Here is a 19,447-nt window from a genome sequence, read left to right on the forward strand (position 1 = left end):
GTAATTCATGCTATACTATAACATTTGGGCACAAGGCTTTTTACAAAAATCTGTGTATTGTTACACATTTTAAAATCTTGCTATTTCACCTGCAAGAGGACCGTTCTACAGGATATACTGAAGGAACCAGACATCTAGACTTGTACATGGCAGGAGCTGATTCAGAATCAGTGAGGGACTGAAGCCAGCCAGAGATATATTATATATTTTTTATTCTTTTGTGTCCTTTCTTGTGATGTTTCTGGGTGGTAGCTCATTAAATTCCTGCGCTACAGATACAGAGAAGGTAAGCATCTCAGGTTTAATTCACCCAGATTAAAAAACAATTATTCTGACACCGTAAATGAGCGAAATAATTAATTCAGCTCTCGAGTGCTGATCTCTTCACTCTTCATCCCGACCTGCTTTAAACAATTATCAGCCCAATGAAACAGAATCATTACTGTATCAACAGAAAATTTGTCTTTTGTAAATTGGATTGCAGTTCATATTGGAAATTTCATAATTTACAAATAATTGGAACCCCTTAAATGCACCTAAGTGGTCTGTATCCTTTTCATGTATGTCATCTTGTTTACTGGCGTGGCATTTATCAGGGCTGAATAAAAGCCCTCCTACCCCACTAACACTGCCCCCCTACCCCACTAACACTGCCCCCCTACCCCACTAACACTGCCCCCCTACCCCACTAACACTGCCCCCCTACCCCACTAACACTGCCCCCCTACCCCACTAACACTGCCCCCCTACCCCACTAACACTGCCCCCCTACCCCACTAACACTGCCCCCCTACCCCACTAACACTGGCCCCCTACCCCACTAACACTGCCCCCCTACCCCACTAACACTGCCCCCCTACCCCACTAACACTGCCCCCCTACCCCACTAACACTGGCCGTACTCTTACGCAGAGGCTCATCTCTGCCTGGCCTGGCCTGGCCTGCTCCTGGGCCTGTGCTGCCTGCCTGCCTGCCTGTCTGTTGTTTTAATACCCCCACCTCAACTCCAAAGCAACAGCAGCCCTGTAATGCCTCCCAGATGCCACGAGGAATTTATCCCCACACAAAAATATGGAAACAATAGAGAGTACTTCAGGGCAGCACGGTCACTTCCATCCGCAGGAAAAAAAGATGACAAAAAAAGCAAGAATCGAAATCTATACGTTCTCAGCAATGAGTGTCCCATCCGGGGTAAACTACTGCCCTGGCCAGATGCGAAAGCACTTGTGGTTTTTCTTTTTTTTTTCCAGAGGAATTTATATGCTCCTGTTTCTCCTGATGGAGTCCAACTGTCACACGCACCTTACCAGACGGACTCCAAGCCAGTGACAGCTTCAGGAGAGGGGCCAAGGGGCAAACCGTGAAATGTGCGGAAACCCCAAAGACTGTATGCTCTTATTTGCAAGGTCAGTTAATCAAACACATCCGGGGCCATGGTGGACACAGTAGACCTATAGTGAGCTGGGGAGTCCTCTGGTTCCATGCAGTTTCTTCCATCTGCTTTGTGGTTACCAACTCGCTGCTCTAATCACTGTATCTCGCCCTCCCCCTCCCTGTGCGGTTGTTAGACATCTCTAAAACTCCTCGGAGCTCTTTTCCTGAGACTACCGACATGCGCTCACTTTACTGCGAGCCCTACAATTGAGCGGTCCCCCCCTCCTCTCTTTTCACTGATGACTGTCTGTATCAGTGCCATAAACTCCTTCTTAAGCGCTTTCTTAAGGGCCATTACCGGCTTGTAGCAGCAGATGTGCATACTATTTGGTGCCGCTAATGTCAGCGCGCTCTAATAAAAACAAGGGCTGAATGATAAGTGATAGCCTTGCAGAATGAGACCTGGCTGGAGATGTGATTCCTGCCCCATCCTGCCCTTCATTAGATCTGGACAGGTCAGGTACGGCCCTAATGCCCCTCCATGGCCCCACTAACTGCCCCTCCCCTCCCACACCAAGCACAACGGTGCAAATGGGCAACACCGAAAGTGTGTAAATTTGACACTACTAAAAAAAGAAAGAAAAAATAAATCAACGGGAGAGCTAATACTTCTACAGCACAAAAACAACCAATTAGTGAGTGTGTTTAAAAGAATGGTAACGTTCGCTAAGCGTGTGTGAGTGTTACAATAAACGTCTCATTATTTGCAGATAATGTTTCGGAGACTTTCTTAGCTTCTCCCTAAGCTACTAATGGATCGAATGAGTGCAGGTTTGTTGTTTGTCCACACATAGCACTGGCATGCTGTGCCTGTACACCCCGCTCTCCCCGCTCTCCCCGCTCTCCCCTCTCTCCTAACCTTCATTTGTCTTCTCTCTTTTCCCACCTTCCCCCTGTCTCTGTTTCCTTGTCTCTCTTCTCTCTTCTCCTGTGTTCCGCCTCCACGAGTCCCAGAGTCACTGCTGTTATTTATATTGTGCTAATGAACAAACAGTGGTGGGAACAGATGCCACTGAACATGGGGACTTAATAAAGGCTCGGGGTGGAGAAGAGGAGGTGTGTGTCGGGGGTGGGGGGGTGGTGGGGGTTACTGGAAAGAAAAGAGCTGAAAAACTGCAGTCTTTTGTTTACAAATGATAGAAAGAGGGAGGAACAAACAGATTCAGACTCTCAATCTTCATTATTTAAATATACCTGTCACTTGTCACCAGCCAGGTGAGTGTGTGTGTGTGTGTGTGGGGGGGGGGGGGGGGGTGGTGTTGCAGGCTCTTATCTCTCTCCTCATGAGCACGGAATGAAGGAGATGAATGGGGGTTATTGTCCTTACTACCTGACTGTGCCATGTGCTATTGCTGGGATGGAACACCCTACCACAAAGCAGTATGTGTATGTGTATGTGTATGTGTATGTGAATGTGAATGTGAATGTGAATGTGTATGTGTATGTGTGTGTGTGTGTGTGTGTGTGTGTGTGTGCGTGTGCGTGTGCGTGTGCGTGTGCGTGTGCGTGTGCGTGTGCGTGTGCGTGTGGTGTGGGTGTGGGTGTGCGTGTGCGTGTGGGTGTGGGTGTGGGTGTGGGTGTGGGTGTGGGTGTGCATGGGTTTTATTGTACCACCACCCAGTGTTCATGTTCAAGCTCTCTCTATGGTGATTTGGTGGGAACAATGAACATGGTTTCTCTGACTGAAATGTGTGACCCCAGTCAGTGTTTAACTGCTGGTGGTTATCCACACTGTAAAATCGGTGCACGGCTGCGTGCTCACCACCTCCAGTTCTAAACCACAGCCGACGGTTCAGTTATTGACCACAATCCCAGAATGTTCCTAGTGCTCCCAGAGTAGAGGTTTTCAGTCTCCTGGGACGCCGGTACTGGGCCTGGTTGCCCTGTGAAGCCTGACACACTGACGTGTGTGACAGGAGACGGCCTGCTAGCCTGCTGCTGCTGCTGCTGCTGCTGCTGCTGGTGCTGGTGTATTCTGGGGCTGAGGTGCGTGTGGATGGTGTACTGTACGTGCTAACAAGCCCAGGTAGTGAGACCTGCTCATCCCAAAGCGCTAATAAATGCAGCGGTTTGACAGGCCTCAGCCCCCTGCTAATGTATGCATGCTCACCTGTGTGTGACAGGTGAGTGAGCATAGGTAAACAGCGCTCGGATGCGCTCGGAGACGCCTCTGACAAAGCGCTCCCGTGTCTCGGCGTGTTGACACCCTGACACCCTTAACGTTGACATGACAGTCAACACATACTGCAGCAATTAACACGTCATTAGCAAAGCAATAATTATCTCCCCTCTCACCTGTGCTCGCGTGAGTGAAAGAGAGATTGGATCAGAAGGGAGAGCACTGAAGTTTGTCAGCTTACTTTCAGACCCGTTCAAACCTATAGATGTCTTTGATCAGAGATACTCTTTGTATGTCTCTTGCAGCATTTCTACTTCCCTCCAAACAACACTTGACTATAACTAGAAATGATGGCTGCCTCTTTAATGTGCAGTAAAATACCTACCAGCAGTGGCAATGTCAGGAATTCAAAACAGATATCAATACTAGCTGTATAGAACACACAATTTAGAAATGGAGGCAATCAGCATATTTGACTGTTACGAATGTAATTGGAGCAAAGCCCTCACCTGTCTCTGCTCCGTCGGGAAGGGAAGGCGGCGTTGCAACCAGAGACAGTGCACACGTGCATCTCTTTGAGGTGCACGTTCTTGTAGTGCAGTTTGACGCTATAGGAGCTCTTGAAGGTCTTCTTGCAGACGTAGCAGATCTTGGGGTCGTTGCTGTTGCACAGGTCTCCCTCGGGCGAGTGTGATGAGAACTTGGGAGGGCTGGAGCCGTAGCCCATGGAGGAGATGAAGCTCTCGTGGAGGGCGGCCATGCTGGCGGCGGCTGCAGCTGCGGCGGCCATGTTGCCGTTGTATAGGCCGTACTGGCTCATGCAGAACATGTCGTAGGTGGGGTCACTGAGCTCCTCCTTGATCTTGATGACAGGCTGATGAGGTGAGGGCGAAGAGCGACTCTTCTCCTCCAGGTCCTTCCTCAGATGGCCCTCCTCGTCCTCTCCGTGATCTTGCTCCTCGTGCTGCTCCTTGTGCAGTCTACCTTCGCGATCTCCCCTTGTCAGCCCACCCTGATGGTCATCGGTGTCCATCATTTCGTCACGGTAGAACATCTTGGACTCTGAGGTCTCTGACTCGTTCTCAAAGTCTCGTTCGTGGTCCTGATCTTCGGAGGTGAAGCTGTCCATGCAACGAATCTCACCTCCGTCTCCTCCTCCACCAGACCCTCCGCCTGTGCCACGCCGGCACTCGTCCCGGTCGGACCGCAGCATCCCCCTCAGCGCCAGACTGGGGCTCATCTCATCCTGGGAGGGGGACTGGTGCCCACTATCCCCGCTGTGGTGCCCGCTGCCACTGTTGTTGTTGTTGTTGCAGTTGCCATTGATGTTGTTGTGGAGGTGTGAGCTAGAGTGGTGGTGGTGTTGGTGGTGGTGATTGTGGTGGTGGCAGCTGTCATCATCATCCTCGTCCCTGTCATCGTAATCGTCCGCTACGTCGATCACCTCCTTCTCGATCTTCACGGGCATGCTGGACTTGCGAGGCTTCTTTTTGGGCGCCGGGTCGGTGGCCGCGGTGGGGGCTGAGGTGGCCGACTCTTGAGTGCCCAGCGTGGGCAGCCGGTGAGACATGTGGCTCCCGACCTCGGACATGTGACTATTGTGTGAGCTGGAGGACAGCAGATGCTGCTGGTCCATCAGAGAGGTGCTGTTGGTGGGTGTGGGCAGGATGGGGCTGGTGGGCAGCGAGACGGGAGGGCTGACCAGGTCGTGCGGCGAGAGCAGCGTGCGGTAGAAGGGCGGCACGGGCTGCACCGGCTGCACAGACTTCAGCGAGGGGTAGACCAGCGGACTCTGCAGGGGTGACTGGAGCATGTCCAGGGGCGGCGGGGTGGCAAAGCCCAGCGGTGGCCTGCCGGGGCTGGTGAGGGAGAATCCCCCGCTCTTGGTGCTGGAGATCACCGGCGTGGCGCTGCCCGTGGAGCGGATGAGGTCCTTGTCGCGGTTGTTCCTCAGCATGGGCATGTGCAGGCGGGGGTTGGGGTTGGCGCTGTGGCGGTTGCGGCTGCGCAGGGAGCTGAAGACCATGTTGCAGCCTTCGATCGTGCAGCGGTGCTTGATCTTCAGGTGCACGGCATTGTAGTGGATCTTCAGAGTGCCCTTGTCGTAGAAGGTCTTGCCGCAGGCGTTGCAGCAGACGCGGCCCTTGCGCGATGTGGAACCCATGCGCCGCATGCGATGCATCTTAGAGGAGAAGGACGAGTGAGTCATGCTCTTGGACTGGTCGTTCTTCACAAAGTGGTGGTGGTTGTTCATGGTGCTGCCCTGTGGTGACTGCTGAATGTGTGACCGCTGTTGCTCCTGTTGCTGCTGCTGTTGCTGCTGCTGCTGATGTGTCTGTGGCTGCTGCTGCTGTGTTGAAGGAGTGGGGGAGATGGGGGAGGCATGGTTGGGCTCGGTCTTGGGCTCGATGTTGCTGGGCATCTGCCCAAGGTTGCCTCTGTTGGGGCTCTGGCTACTGCGGAAGGGTGAGAGAGACACTTCCGACTCGCTGGTGTCTACCTGCTCAGCCTGGATGGGCAGGCTGGCCTCACGCAACCTGAGGTTGGCCGCCTGCTCCAGAGCCAGGCCGTTGGGCGGCAGGCCCAGCAGGGGTGCCGAGACAGGGTTGATGTACTGGAAGGGTAGCAGGAAGGCCAGGCTGTTGGGGATGTTCTCAAAATGGTGGATACTGGAGGGGCTGCTGGTCTCCAGTTGTGTGAGCAGGCCTGGGCTGCGCCCGCGGTTGTTGCTCTCAATGAAAGTCCTGATCCCCGAGTCGGTCTTGGACGACTGCACGGTGACAGCCTGTCCTTCCTTCTCCTGGATGGCCATCAGCTCCACGATGGACTTGGTCTCGCCAAAGCGCAGGAATTGCTGGAGGGTGATAATCTCCTCTTCCCGGGACATGATGGACCAGCGGTCCAGCACCTTGCCTGCAGCATCCTGTAGGCCATATCAGAGGGAAGAAAAAAGACAAACACAAAAAATGTATTGATTATGCATAATCACTGCAGTCGGAGAAGGAGGGGTGAGGGGGAGAGGGAGCAAGAACTTGCCTATGAAATCCAAGGACCCTGGAGCAACATGTAAGTACTGATAATGGGTTTCTTTGCTGAACCTCACCCTCAGCCCTGTCTCTCTCTCTACACCTTCTCTTTGTCTCCCCCTCTTTTGCATCTTAAATCAGCCATGCAAATGCAGTCATTAGACCCACAGCAAGTGGAGCGTACAGTGTTTCATAAAACCCTCATACAAACAAATGGCACGCACTGGGGTTCAATTGCATGTGCCATTCTGGGAGACTCTGATGTGTTTGCCATGAGGCTGTTTAACAAAAACAGCCTGATAAGATGGGAACTCTCACTGTGACTTCTTCAGTGTGAGCACTCAGAGACCGCGGCTATTTACACTTGGTGACAGCACGAGCAGCGCTGCTTAAAGACTTGATAGACCAATTAGGGGAGCTCACTAATCACATCTTACTTGTTTATTTTTTTTTAATCTTTTTTCATATTCTCACCACAATCATTTCATTTGGTTAGTCTAAACATTGAATTGTATATTTAAGAGGTAGGGGTAGTGGGAATTTGGGTAGCACAGAATACATTTGAGGAGGGAAAAAAATTCTTCTGTCTGGGAGGAAGTCATGTTAGACATAGAAAATAAGGCTGCTCATGTTTATTTAAATATGTCTTTGAAGAAGCCTTGGAGGTGACAGCGATCCTGCATTCCGTTCATCAGGGAGGCTGCAGATCAGTATTTACTGAGCTTTATGTTAATGAGGTTTAGAGGACGCACGTCTTGTGTCAGATTAAATATTAATGAAGGAATACTTTATCGAGAGGATGGTGTCAACAGAAAACGCCTGCGCTTGCATATATACTGTATGTCTTTTGGGAGGTGGGAATCAAATGATATAAATCTGGATGGTGTACACCCTCCGCTTTGGCCTTCATTTTTTTCCCCTCTGCTTGTAGTGGAAGCGTGGGAAAGGACTTTCCATCGTGAGACGAGCTGTATTGCTCCTGAAGGGGAAATAAGCACCACTTCCAAGGAGCTCTCTCCTTGGACGGCATTTTGGGAGATGGTGTTATTAACCACTGAAAAATAAAACGCTCTGAGTTCTGCACATTCGGACACTGCCAAACGTCGAGACATGGCAAGGGACTCTGGGAAAGGAATCTTGGAAGGGTCTAGCCTCTAGCTTTGTGGTCATGCATGTGACTTTGATCCACAAAATACTTGACCCAGTCCATTTGTCCCCCCTCAGTGGACCCACTGGTTCCGACCAGGGAGTGGATCTCTCACCAAAAAATTGTTAAAGCTCACATCAAAAGTCTAACCAATGGAGAGCGAACCAATTCATTTGTGTTTTCTAACATTTCTAGTCTAGCATTACATACCCACAATCAGTATTAAAGGTTACATGTTGAATGTCATGTTTTTGAAATGATCTGTAACTGAAAAGCTAGCGAGCAGCAGTGGCTGCCTGTGCTCTGGAGCTGGTGGTGTGCCACCTCGTCCCTGCTGTGTTACTGGAGGAGAGGGAATGGTGGAATGAACTACCCAGCACTACCAGAGCAGGGGCGTCCCTCTCTAACTTTAAGAAGCTTTTGAAGACCCAACTCTTCAGAGAGCACTTCCCGTCCTAACTGGCACTTCGACTAGTGCGTAACTTGCAATTACAGCAGTTACATTTCTGCACTTCTTTCTTTCTTTTTTATTTCATTTTGTTATATTTCTTATGTAAAGTAGTATTTATTTATTGTTACACCAGGTTCTATTGCTCGTAGCTTGAATATTCTCTCCCTTGTACGTCGCTTTGGACAAAAGCATCTGCTAAATGACTAAATGTAAAATGTAATGTAAATGACTGCCAGCCCCAGCACTAGAGGGAGAGAGAGGGGATGTGACTGCCAGCCCCAGCACTAGAGGGAGAGAGAGGAAGCGGGGAGACAAGGGAGGAGTGTTGTTTTTTTTCCATCTCGTAAATGCTCCCACCACAGGGGCTCAGGGAGCTCCCACTGGCCCCCGAGGAGAGCGACATCAAGGTAGCGACGCGCACGCTGACGCCAATTAGGGAGGACGAGCGCGGGGACCCTGCCTGTCCCTGCCTGCTAGGACCTCTGAATGAGAAATGGCAACTGTGCAGTTTAAGAGCTGTAAAGAACCAACGGCACAAGGCACTGAGGGCCTTTAAGGCGAGAGCACAGAATAAATGTTTAAATAGGAGGAAAGAGAGGGAGAGGATGGGAGCGAGGGAAGAAAGGACAGAAAGATACCAAAGAGGAGTGAGAAAATGAGATATGTGAGAGAGTGTTCTCGCAAAACAAGCATTCCCTCAGAAAGGAGAAGAAAAATTAATTCTTCTGAGACAGCACATCAATAGTCACTGGAGTATTTGTTGTTAAATATACATTAAAAAACATTTTACACTTTTATTCTGTGTGTGAGTATGAGTTTAGCCTGGAGGTATGACTTTAAATTCGAGCCTCTATGCTGTTATTTTACACTGCACAGTGGTTTGGGCATTAGTATTTCCATTTGATTTAATTGAAGAAAAAAATGAAAGCAAATTAGAAAGTCAATTATTAAAGGAAGACTAAGAAATGCATTGCGATGGTGGAAAATGATCACTCTGGAATGCACCACATCAGGCCTCATAATGAGGACTTAGCCTTTTAACAGTCTCCCCCCTCACTGCCCAGCCCTCTCATCCACTTACCATGCACAGTCACTACAACACACGCAGTGGAAGGTACTGGTGTCTGTGAGGCAGGTGAAAAGGGACCCTTACTGCACTGTGAACCACACACATACACACGTACACACTTGCTAAACTTTTGGTAAATAGAAGCAGTAGCTGGCAATCTGGGCCTTCAGTGAGAGGAGAGACCTGGGTAACTTTTCTGGAGTGTGTCTGGTCCCCAGCTGGAGAGGCGCTCTAAACAGGCTGATCCTAATCACAGATCACAGGACTCATTCATCACTCTCCTCTCTGCTGGAGCGCTCAGGGACCCCACTATCAGCACCAGGGCTGCTATTAAGCCCAGAGTGAGGAGATTAAACACACTGCAATATTACACTAACTTTCACCGAGGAGAGAGAGAGAGAGAGAGAGACAGAGACAGAGAGAGAGAGAAAGAGACAGAGAGAGAGAGAGAGAGAGAGAGAGAGAAAGAGACAGAGAGAGAGAGAGTACATCACAGCTGCAGCTCTGATGTCTGGGATGATCTCTGGGAGTTTGGGAGGTGCCAAAGAGAACAGTTTGGGTTCACAAGAGAAACTGTCATCAGCAGGGCTAGTCGATGAGCGATTGTGACAGGCACTGATGTGTGGTCACCTCCGAGCCGAGTGACTGTGAGAATGAGAGGGAGTGGGATGTCTGCATTGCGCCTGATCTTTGTCCTCTTGGACTTTTTCACCCGGCATCAGTTCTCTGCGCTCAGCTTTTCAAACAAAGCCAACGTTGCCAAGTATCACTTATGAGCTTATCTTATTTTTTTATCCACCCCTCCCCCCCCTCTCCCATCACGGTCCAATCAGATCAGACCGAATGAGACGACACCGGGGCCGTAATGTTTACGGAATGGAGCTGGTTTGGAGAAAGCAGGGCCAGCCAGCTGTCATGATGCAGGTCACAGACTCCAGTGTTCGCCGGGCCAGATCCAGAGGGGCTATGAAAACACACTCCGTCTACGCTTCCAGAGACGCCTGGACCAGAGTCAGATGGGGTTTAGGCCACACTCACTTCCAAACATGCAGAGAAACCCAAGCTTGCGTGCGCTGTACGCCACAACAGACTGCGCAATCTGAGGGGACAAGCTTGACTAGTGTTCTGCTCCATGAAACAGAGGAGGGAGGGAGGGAGGAAGAGAGGGAGGGAAGGAGGGGAGAGGGGAGGCCATCATGTGCTTTCACTTACGTCCAGGAACCTCTCATTATTATAATAAGGCCCCCTTTTTCTGTTACCTTCCCGGGGTATTCACTTTCCTATACTGGGTCCATTTCTCTGGAGCCGTATCAAACCCTATCGAGGAGGTGAGGCACAGTGCAGTCAGGGAAGCTGTGTTTTGCTGAGTGTATATTGCAGGCAGCCAGGGCTGTCTCCCGGTGTGTGTTAGCACATAAACACCCTTCCCCGTGCCCCCGGCACCCCACCCACCCACCCAGCCCTCTGCACATTAGTCCTGTGTCACTGGGAGAGCTGCAGACCCATCATTAGGAGCACTTTTACTACCAGGCACTCATCTCCCAATTAGCTTAATGTGGCCCCTCTTTTCTCTATGCTATGTGTTCTGCAAATCTACTCAGGCACCCTCCCCCCCACACTCAAATCTCATTACCGACGGCCCTCCCCCCACCTCCTCCAAAACGCCCCCCAGTGCTATGACGGATTACCCTGTCATTACCCATCCTTGAGTCCTTTAAACAATGCAGCCCAAGCACTGTTTGTGAGGTTAATGACGATTAGCCAATAATTACAATGCTAAGATGCCCTGGCCACTCAATCTATCTATAGTTGCCATTCAGCCATTTCTGCCAGTGTGTCACTGGAAAATGAAGGCCGGTGACAGCTGTATTTATCTGCGTAGCATCGCCATCGCTTCTGGCCCTGGCGGTTAATGTCGTCGCGAGCCCTCTGCCCTGTAAATTATGGCTGACAAGCGAGTGATGGCCTTGTCATCGCTGGGGCAATGCTGTCAGTAAAACAAAGCAGGCAATTAGGCAATTAGGACGACATCATATTAACATCCTACAGTCCAACAGTGAAAGCTTGAGTGGTTTGCATGGAGGATTAAGACAGTCAACCGAGTCACTTCAATGATCACCGCTCCTCACATCCAGTCATTAGTGTTGCTCTAGACTGCGCACGGACCTTAGTAATAATGGGGTTGGGGCTTATTGGGCAAAAGGCTAAAAGCTTTACAAAAAAAGCATGAAGAAAATTGCCAGCTCGGATAAAGCAGTGACTGGGACAGCATGAATGCATCCTTGTATTGGGTGCCTTACTGCTACCTTGTTTCAACAGAATGTGGAACATGAACTACAAGAACGTTATGGCTGTCCATGTGACTGTCAAGGGGACTGCTCCTGGTTGGGCATGGGCAGCTGAGGCCTGGGAACTGCATTGATCTGCCCACCTCCTCTGTACGGCCCAGTCCCAGTGGACACAACAGGGCTTCCTCATTGATCCTGGAGCCACACTCACATCCCTTGCCCCCCCCAAAAAAAAGCCCCTCTCTATCCCTGTGTTCACCACTTCAAGGGATGTTAAGCAGAAGTTCCTTGTGATCTGAGAAGGTCTTGAACCTATGGCTTCCTTAGTAGTCTCTCTCCCTCTCCATTTTTTTTCTCTCTCTTTTTTTTTTCATTTCATCCCTGGAATAATTCAGAGAAGAAGTGGCAAGGTTTGCCACAGGGGATAAGTTCACACAAAGCCCAGTGCCTCAGCATCCGTGACATCTGAGGGATCGCGCCCTGCACTCCGGCACAGGCCGTCTCCTCGGCTCCCACAGCCGGTGACAGGTGCTTGGCCAGCCCTTAGAGCGGACACTTGCCTTACCTGGGCCGCTGTCAAGACGACACAGCCGAGTAGTGGGTGGACAGTTTATAACAGAGTGAACCGTTCGAAAGTGCATTAGCATCCTGTCTATGTGCGTGCATTATGCTGTACCACTACAGCGTTGCATTAAATAAAACACTGCAGGATGGATGACACAGGCTGAGCTGGCCCGGGACTGACAGCTGCACTGCCAAAGAGATCATCTGTTCTGCTTCCACCAGAGGGGAGGTTGAGCATCAGCAGAGGATCTGGCTGACGAATGATCATAAATTACTCTTGTTGATCCCTGGGAAGGGCGGATACTGACAACTCAGCCTTGAAGAGACTTTTTTCCCAATAAAACCGCCATCCTATAGAAGAGGAACCAAAAGAAAAAAAACAACACCCTGACGTTGACACCAGGAGCCCTCAATTTGATAGATGCACACCGCAAGTTCTTACACGCAAAAAGTTATTTTGATTACTAGGGCACATTCATTCTGTAATTTCATAACATGCACACAAACCTAAGCGCCTTTCGAGGGCCTGAGGAAGGCAGTCTGCCGCTTCCTTCTTTGAAATGGAACCTGTTTCTTGGTTTTCAACATCTAATCTAATAGAGAGAGTGTTGAGCAAGAATCGTCATCATCCTATAGGTAGCCTATAGTAATAATGATTCAATGTCTATATGATTCAGAAGGCCAGAAACATAGAAAGCCTCGTCAGATGCTCAGTATGCATTTCCTGTAAGTCGTCTCATAATCAAATCTATATTTTTGGCTTATTTGTTCTGTATAAAACTTTATTGGAAATTTAGAAAGCAAACTAATTATTACAGAGAGATGAGCCGAGGTCGTTCACCATTACACACCTCCTCTTTCTGCCCTGCTTGCTGGCCACCTGGTTTGCATTGAACTTGGAAGTGCAAAAAGGGAAGTCATTCATGTAGACGCCGAAACAAGTCATCTAATTGTTTCCAAAGTTTCCTCATATTATTTTAATCTTTGCTTGATTTATTCGCCATTTGGGTTTATTCACTTCACCCTGGATATGAAATATATACATGAGTTTCATGGACATCTTTGCTGTTTCCTGAAAATGATTAAATGATCACGAGTCAGTCCATTTAATTGTGAGTATTTTTATTATTTTGCAAGAAAATGCTTTGACGACGACCTTGATGTTTTTGGTTTATGGATGGATAATCGCATACACAGCTTGTTCTTATTTTCACCAACCTCTTTTCCACTATATTCTACATAAATAATTTCTCCAATATTTGATGTAGCTTGCTTTCATCTGTGTTGTTTAAAGCCCATAGGCCTATATGTTAAATCATGTGTATGGAGGAGGGCAATTACACTTGTGGTTTGTGCTGGGCTTGTATCAATTCCGCACGACATATGTAATAATTTCACGATGACAATTTAACAGTTTAAATATTGTCTGTTGACAGTTAAAAAATATCTGGACTTGAACCAAAGAAATAATGAGTGGCTTGTTATCACAGCACGTCAGAATTCCTGTTGATATGAGACATGAATTCAACAGCACACCCACAAACTAATATGCCCATTTCACATGGGTTTCTGCTACGCCAGCGTTCTATGAGTGCACACATGCAAATAACAATCCGTCCTGACTCCTCCCTTTGATGTTGCACCATTTGTGTACTACCATTGCGTCACACTCATCGCTCACAGCTCGTTGCCCAATGAAATAAGGGCTCCAGGTGTTGCCCAATAACCCCTGCACATGGCTCTCTGCACACATTCATATGTCTTGTTCTAACTCAGAGCAGATCTCTGGGTTTCCCCCCTCCTCTCCACTTATTCAATTAGAGAAGCACAGTACAGCGGCCGGTTGGTCAATGAGACACTCATCAAAATGAGCCAATGAATGAATTGGGCGAGGACACAGCTCTTCTGTGTACACCAGAGTTAGACACGCAGTGTTCTGCTACCGCACCAAAAAACACAAAAGTTCTGGGTGCAACAAGTCAATGCAGACTCACTCCTCTCACTGACTGATATCAGTTGGAGGGCAGGTTTGTGAGTCCTCCAGGATGCAAACCCAGGTCAGTAGTGGTACTGCTGGACCTGGTCCACTAACCCTCTTCACCCAAACCGCCCCCGTGAGCCGCCCCCTTGGCGTTGTTACCCATAGTTCACCCGCCCTGTCCTTTTGCATCCCTCACAGTAACACTGTTTGGCCAGCGCCCAAAGGAGGTGCACAGGGGGCCAGCACATGGAAGCCATTTTAGGGTTAGCTTTCACTCAGCAAAATCAGAACCTGCATGAGACACAAGTTTGGAGAAATTCATAGTTTTGCTGTGAAATGAGAATCTTAATTGTCCTGATGGTTTCTATTAATTGAGGAGGATTTGTGTGCTGTGTGTGTGTGTGTGTGTGTGTGTGTGTATGTGTGTGTGTGTGTGTGCGTGTGTGTTTCTCTGGGTTGGACGGGCCAGTCTGGGCGGCAGATGTGAGGTGGACGAGATGCTGGGGGGGGGTTGGGGGTCTGAGGCGCGTGAGAAATGGCCTGTCGGAGGGGTCTTTGGTTGTGTGGCGTCCTTTTTTATACTCCCCTATATCACGTCTTCCCTGTCTGCAGACCTGGCTTGGCAGGGCCTGAGGAAGGTGTATTAACATGTGCTCGCAATTTGCTCCTTGGCTGCGCCGCGACTTCGGTGTTTGTGTGCTAGTCAGAGGTGTGTAGCAGTGCTGCTATCCTTCAGCCTGGTGCGTGCAGCCCCCTTAAGTCATTATCCCAAAGTTATTACATGTGGACAAAAAGGGGAAGAAAACAGCCCTCAGAACATTAGCTTCATTGGAATGAGAACAAATAAAACATTGATACCAGATATGCACTGTTGTTTTTTTTCTCCCCTTCTCCTCAAAACAAGACTAATGGCTTTAAAAAAAAAAAAAAAAAATCGAGTCTCCACATATTGTTGAAAATATGATTCCTGATTCGGTTCAAATGTGATTTAATTTCTATCCAAGGATTAAACGCATCAATGCAGACTACTTTGACTCAAAGGTAAATTTTGTGTTATGATAGAATTACCACTGAGCTATGAAGTTGCATTTGCGTAAGTGTGTGTGTTGTTTCTTGTTTGGGCACTGTGTGCGCTTGTGTGTTTGTGTGTGTGTGTGTGCATCAGAGTGAGTGTGTGTGAGTTTAGGTATGGCCGTGTCCGTCACACAGAGACACACGCCATTAGAGCAGCTCTGCTGTGCTCTGCGCGACTCTGCTGGCGGGCTGCAGCCGAAGCTCGAGCCAAAGGAAAAGAGAATAAGCTAATGGACTCTTTGCTTAATGTGATAAGAGCCATTATTGACATGCTGCCAGGAAGATGCAAGACCATTAGCTCAATCCCTCCTCCTCGTCTCTTACCCCCTCCCCTTCTCCACCTCAGCATCCCCTGCTCTATTTCACCGCCTGCCAAACATCCAGCCGGCCCCAGGAGAGCCTCCTCCCCCCCCCCCCCCCCCCCCCCCCCTCGTGGGCCCCGTGGCCCTGAAGGAGAGACTGTCACTGCCACTGTCACTGATGCAGGAGAACTCAGTATTAACTCTCACTCTGCATGGCCACACCAGCTAAACTCAGCACACAGACAGGCCACATCACATTAACCTGCTCACACACCCATCCACGGCCAAGAGAAACGGCTGTGATTTTTGTTGTACACATGTGTGAGTGTATCCTGGGTTCCAGTTTGGGACAGCCCAAAGCACATGTGAGCATTTACTGGGTTACTGTTTTGTATTGTGATATTGTATTAGTGGATTTTATGGTTAAGCATTTAGATTCCTTTGTTTACTCTCCTTATTGCCGCTAATTAAGATGTTTAGATGGGAGCAGACTATAGCTGGGCAGGATCAGCGTGTTGCAACTAGCACAATGATGCCAAGTGAAAGATAGCTACTGTTTGTGGCAAAGGGGGGAGTCTAATGGAAATTACAAAGGTGCAGAGGTTCTTTTACACAAGCCCATTGGACCTGGAACTTGGCGTAAGATTGGGCCCATTTGTCTCTGAGTGCCTGGGTGGCACTGAGTCTGCACCGTGATTTACTGAACAGCGCCTGGCAGCCAGCTCACCTCTCCCCCTGTGGCATGGGGGATTACACAACCAGTGTGTGTGTGTGTGTGTGTGTGTGTGTGTGTGTGTGTGTGTGTGGTTGTGTGTGTGTGTGTGTGTGGTTGTGTGTGTGTGTGTGTGTGTGTGTGTGTGTGTGTGTGTGTGTGTCTGTGTGTGTGTGTGTGTGTGTGTGTGTGTGTGTGTGTGTGTGAGTGAGTGAGTGAGTGAGTGAGTGAGAGAGACAGTATGCGATGGAGTTGATTTGTATTTGAGCATGTCTGTCTTTGAGTTTACTGATGCGTTAGTTTGAGTGTGTGTCCCTTTGAGTGTGTGTGTGCGCATATGCTGTGTGCACGCATCTGTGTGTGTGTGTGTATGTGTGTGTGTGTGTGTGTGTGTGTGTGTGTGTGTGTGTGTGTGTGTGTGTGTGTGTGTGTGTGTGTGTGTGTGTGTGTGTGTGTGTGTGTGTGTGTGTGTGTGTGTGAATGTGTTCGTGTGCACACATTCATGTGTGTCCATCTGGAGAGAGCAGTGTGACAGGAAATAGGGTGAGGGTCGTACAGGGCATGGTTCCAGAACCCTGGGCTGTCTACTGTCATAAGTTCCAGAGACGTGATTACATACTGTAAAAATAAACATCATTAACATCTGGTGTTGCGTTTTTGGAGTGTAACTTATACATGAAGAAAACCTCTAGACCATCAAACACATAGAAGCAACCCAGGCAGTATGCATGTGTGTGTGTGTGTGTGTGTGTGTGTGTGTGTGTGTGTGTGTGTGAGAGAGAGCGTGTCTGTGTGTGTGTGTGTGTGAGCGTGTGTGTGCTCAGGCATAGATGTACATGTGTGTTTGTCTGTCTTTTTGTCTGTGCCTGTTGAGCATATGTGCATATGGACAAAAACAGAAAGAAATAGGAGAGAAAAACCAAATAGTTGAACCAAGTAAAACATTCTATTAATTGTTTTCTGTTGGATTCATAAAAGGAGAGCAAAATTCAGTGTCAAAGGTGAAGACCAAAAAACGAGTCTGTATCTGACTGGGACGTTGCCACGAGAGGCAAACAAAGCTTCCCAGATCTGCACAAAGAGAGGAGTGGAGCGGGGACCCTCCGTGGCCCTGCTCCGACAGCTGCTTGATTCATCCTCAGGCATCTGGCTCTCACCATTCCACTGGACTCTGCCTTTTGATTTTCATTGTTCCTTACGGTCCACTAAAAACTCCCGCTTTTCCCAGGCGGGCTGCTATCTTTACTGCTCCCTGGGATTTTCACGGTGTGAACGACGGATACACTGATTCTCTGTGTGGGCCTCCTGCCCAGCCTCCCAACACACACACACACATATACTACCTGAACTCAGACTGCAAACCTTGACATGCCTCTTTATATGCCATGGTGGGGTTTGCCCCATCTTTGCAGGATGGTTCTGCAGTTGAGATTTAAAAAAAGAGGAGCTGAGCGCTGAAAAGAGATCTGGCTTTTCTGGTTGCTTTGGAGAGGCCATAGGAGAATCATAAGACTCTCAGCAAACTTCATTGTTCTTTTTATTGTTGGGTGTGTGGTCCAGTTCCTGTTGAGTGTGACGACAGGACTGTCAACTGCCCATAAGTCTCAATGGATTTCCTTCAATAAAAGTCATTTTGCTGACCCTTTAGCAAATCACAGTGGATGCCTGCAGTCAGCCAAACTGTGTTTGGAACTGGCCTGCCTGTGACACGTGGAGCAAGTGAATACAGCTAGTTTCACAGCCACCAAGCTAATACTTCAAAACAACCAGGGACAGTGTAACTGTGTGTTTGTGTGTGTGTGTGTGTGTGTGTGTGTGTGTGTGTGTGTTTGTGTGTGTGTGTGACTCTCTATCCTGACATTCTTATTTAACACAAGGAGAAAAAAACAGACGTGTGATTTTATACACACACGCTCGTTCATGTCGGTAGGTTTATGAGCAGTCGAGTGGGTAGCTATAGCTCTGTCTAGCAGGAGGATCGATGAAGGCCCTGTGGTCAAGGGTTCCTGTCAGTCCTGTGTGCCCAGACCCCCTTGGCTCCTTCCTTTCCTCGCTCCTCTCCTCCACTCTCTACACCGCCTTCACACCTAACAGCTAAACAGCCGGCACAGAAACTCAATAGTCCTCCAGCACTGTCTGCGCCCATCCCATGAGGCTTTGCTAAGTCAATTAAGCCGGAGAGAGCATCTCACCGATGCGATAGACCTGTTGCCAGATGAGCGTGTTAAGTCTAATACATCTTTCCATACAAATTACAAGCTGGGAGAGAATGGAGATGCAATAAGTATGGATCGCTTCCACAGTGGTGTGTGTCTGTGAGGGGGAGGAAGCTGGGGAGAAAGGCTGATATTGGGTGGCTGGAGCTGGAGGAGAATGGCTGGAAAAGACCCTGGAGGCCTTAGAGGTGTAGAGAGAGAGAGAGAGAGAGAGAGAGAGAGAGAGAGAGACAGAGACAGACCTGGCCTCTTCCTGTTTTTCCTGTAAGTTTCACTGAAGAAAATCTCATTGTAGCAAAGCAGTCCCTCTGTCTTTTGACTGTGAGGTATTGATCCATCCAAGGTGTTTAGGGGTCAGAGGTGAGAGAGAGTGCGGAGGTCAGGGACCAGGATGATGTATATCGCACACCTATCAGGAAGCCAATGGATTTCTTATTGTTGTGAGGGCAGCAGAGGCCAATCCTGCCTTGCTTGCTGAGGGTGGGATGAGCAGATAGATTAGAGCAAGAAACAAACGCACGGGAGGCAGAGGTGCAGGCACCCACACTGGGGTGTAATTAGGTCCAGACTTTGCCAATGCTCCCTGCATCGATCCCTCTAACTCATACCATAATCACCATATTTTACCTGAAGACATCGGCTTAAAGTTTCATGCAGCCATTGCATATGCATCTCCCCAAAAACCTGCCTTTATTGGAATTCAATGATGGAATATAACATTTCCACATCCTCTCACTTTCCCATGGGTTAACCTGAATATTCCTAATGTTGGTGCTGCGTGGTTTGCTGTTGCAGTAAGTAACAGAAAGGGCTAAAGGTGACAAGTATCCTCGGGCTTTTTTGTTTAATGTATCACTCTTACTTTACTACCCTTAAGAAAATCAATCATGGCTTAGTTTAATTACTGTGTGCTCCTCGTCAGCAGTATAGTGCGTTGTAAGTTGATTACACTAATACAACCAGCTGGCCATCTGTTTGTCACAGATGTGGGTCATTTAAGAAAAAAAAGTGTTGCTGGTTGGAGGCCTTTGCCTCCTCCAGGAGGATGGCGGTCTGCCCAGGAG

The 19,447-nt window shown here is 48.9% G+C and overlaps 1 protein-coding gene across 2 annotated transcripts in view; it reads right to left on the reverse strand.

Moving 5' to 3' along the window:
* Positions 1–19,447, reverse strand: part of bnc2 (basonuclin 2) — a 174,636-nt gene that overhangs the window by 7,687 nt on the left and 147,502 nt on the right. For both annotated transcript variants that reach the window (XM_031560498.2, XM_031560499.2), the window contains exon 5: positions 4,063–6,476. In XM_031560498.2, coding sequence (XP_031416358.1) covers positions 4,063–6,476 — 2,414 coding nt within the window. The remainder of the gene's footprint in view (positions 1–4,062; positions 6,477–19,447) is intronic.

Source organism: Clupea harengus, chromosome 22 (assembly GCF_900700415.2).
Source record: "Clupea harengus chromosome 22, Ch_v2.0.2, whole genome shotgun sequence".
NCBI lineage: Eukaryota > Metazoa > Chordata > Actinopteri > Clupeiformes > Clupeidae > Clupea > Clupea harengus.